Source organism: Rhopalosiphum padi, chromosome 1 (assembly GCF_020882245.1).
Source record: "Rhopalosiphum padi isolate XX-2018 chromosome 1, ASM2088224v1, whole genome shotgun sequence".
Lineage (NCBI taxonomy): Eukaryota > Metazoa > Arthropoda > Insecta > Hemiptera > Aphididae > Rhopalosiphum > Rhopalosiphum padi.
Genome location: NC_083597.1, coordinates 47,411,212 through 47,415,548, shown reverse-complemented (window position 1 = coordinate 47,415,548; position 4,337 = coordinate 47,411,212). Strand labels below are relative to the sequence as shown.

General features: G+C 32.2%; 1 protein-coding gene across 1 annotated transcript; it reads right to left on the bottom strand.

The window, feature by feature from the left end:
- Window positions 1-2,587: 2,587 nt before the first annotated feature.
- Window positions 2,588-4,122, bottom strand: LOC132931674 (uncharacterized). The gene is made up of 3 exons (XM_060997587.1): window positions 3,984-4,122; window positions 3,603-3,781; window positions 2,588-2,785 (listed from the first exon to the last, which is right to left on the bottom strand). Exons 1-3 carry the CDS (start codon window positions 4,120-4,122, stop codon window positions 2,588-2,590), a joined length of 516 nt encoding a protein of 171 aa, XP_060853570.1.
- Window positions 4,123-4,337: the final 215 nt, after the last annotated feature.

Sequence of the window (4,337 nt, the reverse complement as noted above, 5' to 3'; positions counted from 1 at the left end):
ATATTATATTGTGCCTATGATATTTAGTTAATAGTTAACGTAGCTCACGTAAGTTCGTAACAGTAACCATATGTTTAATTTATCGTTTTTAAACTTTTAAAGTCTCATTCAAAGTGTCTAATTATAAATTATAATGGAAAATATAAAAAGAAAACATAAAGGAAATGCTGAGAAATTACTCAAAAGCATATGTTAAGTTTTACTTAGCTTATAAGTTTATCTTCTTCACAAGTAACCTATGAAAGAAGTTTTTCTACTCTAAAGTATATATTAAATAGATTGAGAAATTCTTTAAACCAACCTAATTTAGAAGCATTCATACTCATGTCGTGTGAAAAAGATATATTAGCTAAACTTAATAATGATGAAATTATTAATAACTTAGCTATAACTAGTGAACATTTAAAAAAAAAACTTTTGTTTTAATTTTAAGACGCTTTTATAATAAATTAGCTAATAAGTAATAAGGAATAATATGTCAAATAAGTTATGTGTTCAATGTTATAATTTTTAAAAATCTGCAAAATGTAAAAAATGAGTTCTATTTAATATTTTAATGAACTTTTTTATGTGCAGTCAATAATTATATAGATGTGGCCACTCTATTTCTAAATTCCGGTGACATTTTTAATCCCAGTCCGCCCCTGATAATGTATGTACAGCATAGATTATTCCAAGCGCATGCCGATGCCAATGCAAATACTCGTATAATGTACCCCGTTTAGTCCGTGACATGATGTCAGTGATGTAATTTTATGTCACTACAATATTTTGATAAACTCGCCGGTTGTTCCATCTCCGCACGCCAACTTCTTTACGGTTTGTCGTTATCTATTTAACCGCAATACGGTCTCGCTATTACTATGTCGTTGTTTATTGACCATCATAAGCAGTCGGTCGCATTGTTCCGTGACGATGAATTGTCGAGCTTTCGCCGTAAATCAGTGACAATAGCCATAACTGCTATTGGTGTCGTTGCGGCAACATCGTCGTCCACTCCGGTCCCGCTCGCCGCCGGGCCGCGCGATTGTAAACGGCGGGTGTCGTTCGGCTGGCCGCCATGCAGAGGGGGTGTAACGCGTCCATCATAATCGAGCGAGCGGCAGTCGTGCACTCGTCACAAGACGGGGTGTCGGAGAACGTGCGTTGGTGATTTATCGCCAAACTCCGTAGTGCCTCCTCTTCTTCGTTACCCCCGATCTCGCATCGTTACAGTCGTCCTGTGCGACGTCTTCTCCCGAGAACCACAATTTTACGTACGTCGTTGGTTCGTCAACTACTGTATATCGTCGACAGCGACATATTGCGTCTTTGTATAATTCCACGCCGTTTACGCCGTTATCGAAAAATACCATAATTTACACTTCCGATGATGCCGGCCGGTGCTATATCGTAGTCAACACATATACTGATAACTGATTATACGTATATTCGTATATTGTGTGCGTACGTGTCGGATCGCTGGTGTAGCACATGTTGTTGTTCCGTCACCTCCCGCAAATGTAAACCGAATTTAGATATATTATATTATACTCGTCTAGACGTCTTCTGCACATTTGTATACATGCAATGTGTCATTGTATTCATTAAACTATCATCCAGAGCCGTTGTGATGTTTTTTGTATTAGCGATTACCATTTGATTGAGATCGCTGTTGGCCGCCGTCCCTGTTAGTACACGGACCATCGTCAATAAACGTGCGGAAATGACTTGTAACCATATTCCGTTCCTGCTGTTTCTCATATATAGTGTGGTGTCTCGTAAACTAATCATTTCAAACTTATCGTGTGACAAAGATCGTTGTAAATTCATCACCTTGTCAACTATTTATCAAGGCTTAGTTTACCATCATCGACCTTGTTCATATTTATTTAGATCATATTATTCTGCAATATAATCCATGATTTTTTTTAGTTTTATAAATTTTACAAAGTTGACGGAATAAAACATTAAGAGGACGCCACACCCGCATGTGTTGTCTCCATCTTACAAACATACAACATAGCAGATTTGATTTCAGTAGATCACATTAAATGTTGTTAGCTTTAATATTAAAGAGTATTTACCTATTAAATTAACAAAATTAAAGTTTAGAATATTATCAGTGCATATTAGCGTTGATTTTTTTTCGATATTTTAATTTTTAATCAATAGACATGAATATATAAAATATTACAAATTGAAAATAATTACATAGTTACATCTGACTTGCAAATTTAAATATCGAAAAAAAATTAACGTTACAATATTGTTGATACTAATAACTAATAGGTAATGCTCTAATTTTTAATTTTGATAATAGTTAATTCTCGATTGATTAATAATATAATATACTTCTTTAAAAAATACAACAAAAAAATTAACAATAAATCTTTACTTATAAGATATCAAATAAAAAAGAATATCAATTTTCTTGGGAGGCTAGATTCGTTTTTTGAATTTAAACCCTTGAAGAATAGCCCATCAAAAAAAATCCTTCCCCCCAAAAAAATTGCGCTTATGCTCAAAAATTATACATTGTACAATATTTTCATAAGACTCAACCTGTTAATTAATAAGCATAAAAGTTTATTATAAAGTAATTTTTTTAGATATATGCGAAATGGCCAGGTCCGACTAGAGCATGACTATCCATTGGATTACTAAGACGACTGGTAAAACGACTGTCTCTTCTGAACAATTTTTGATGAGGTTTATGTATAGGATTTTTCGCTTTAATCATATTTATATCTCTTATGTTTGACGACTTTGCCATGTCGGTGTACAGTGGATATTTTTTTTGAAGCTAAAAAAAAATTTCTTTTAATAATGTTAATAATATTATGATTAATTTATAGTTAATATACAATAAATGTGTACTTTATTGTTATGCATTTCTGATTAATATTTTAATAAAAATAAATATATAGTTATTATTCATATAAACTCAAACACTTAAGATCGAAATAGTTTAAACACTCTGAACGAACAAAAAGTAAGTCGTTATGTATCAATATGCCGGATTTTCAAGTAGATCAATAAGTTATTTGTATAAATAGGTTAGGTTATATTGTAATATGGTATACAATTTGTATTATTTTATTTTTGTTAAAACTGCTATGTCCATAATTGGTTCAAATATTTGTGCACAAGCATGCCAAGTCCTGACTTATATTTTATTTTAATTCCCATTAAATACAAATTCACAGTTATTTACTTCACTTATTGTATTATATATTATTCATAAAATATACCAATAAAATAAAAAATAAAGATTACATTTTAAACATTACTTTTTTGGTAGTATTATTTTTAGCAGACAGAAAAACTTATTAATGCGTTTACCGACAATTACAAAAAGTGGACATATCAATTATATAGTTTAAGGTATCAAATATATAGATTCAATGGTTTACTAATGGTAGTGATTAAACCCTCTCCTCTCCAAATTTATTTTTTTTTCGGACAAGGCAATAATTTTGTTCTGAAATACTTTTTTGGCCAGCTAAGGTACCTAATTTTTAAATTTAAACTACTCCTCTTCCGAAATTAAGGTTTAAATATTCAACCTAATCTAGCCAGGTAGTTTGTATTGTTGATGACAGATTTTTCGAAAGACATACTTCTTCATCGATTTCAAAGCCCAGTTCTTTAACTTTAAATCCTGGTAAGACAAAGGACTCTGCGTACGTACTACATGCTTTGGTCTCGTTAGCATGGCGCCGTTGCTTTTCAATCTGGTCCATAGTCATCTTGGTCATCTGTTGCCACATAAAATCTTCCAACACGCGTCTCTTACGTTCTATGATATAAATTTATATTTTTAAACGTCATTATCGCGTAAAAATATGGATTTAAACAACAAAAATCTTCAACTTGCTAGGCCATTATACTTAGAGACCAAATTACCACTCTTGATCAACTCTCTCCCGACAATTGAATTTTTAAGTTTTATAAGTTCGTACTACAATCGTCGGTCTCCATTAAGAAAATTTGAGACTCACCGTTTTCAGTCTCGATATGGTTTTCCTCTTGCGCCCTCTTCGCTTCGATCACCGCGTCATAATGTAATCGGGTGACTGAAGGCTTCTTGTATTCGTTTTCTCCACCTGGTGACGTGAACATCCATCGTTGACTGTGCATTTTTTTTCAAACAATTTGTTTTGTTTTATCAGTAATAAAACTGACACAACCACGGCATAAAAATTATATAAATATCATGTGACTGCCAAATGCAACTATTTTTACGGGTGTTTATTTATTTTCTCTCGGATTGCTTTAAGTATCAGCCAGCAAGTGGTATTTAATAAATAATATGTAATAGAATGTATAGAATATAGATTGAAATATTAAAAAAA

Coding starts and splice junctions, on each gene's coding strand:
- LOC132931674 (XM_060997587.1), bottom strand. CDS start 4,122: ATGCACAGTCAACGATGGATGTTCACGTCACCAGGTGGAGAAAACGAA. Junction 3,782..3,983: donor CCATATCGAGACTGAAAACG/GTGAGTCTCAAA, acceptor TTTATATCATAG/AACGTAAGAGACGCGTGTTG. Junction 2,786..3,602: donor GCTTTGAAATCGATGAAGAA/GTATGTCTTTCG, acceptor ATTTTTTTTTAG/CTTCAAAAAAAATATCCACT.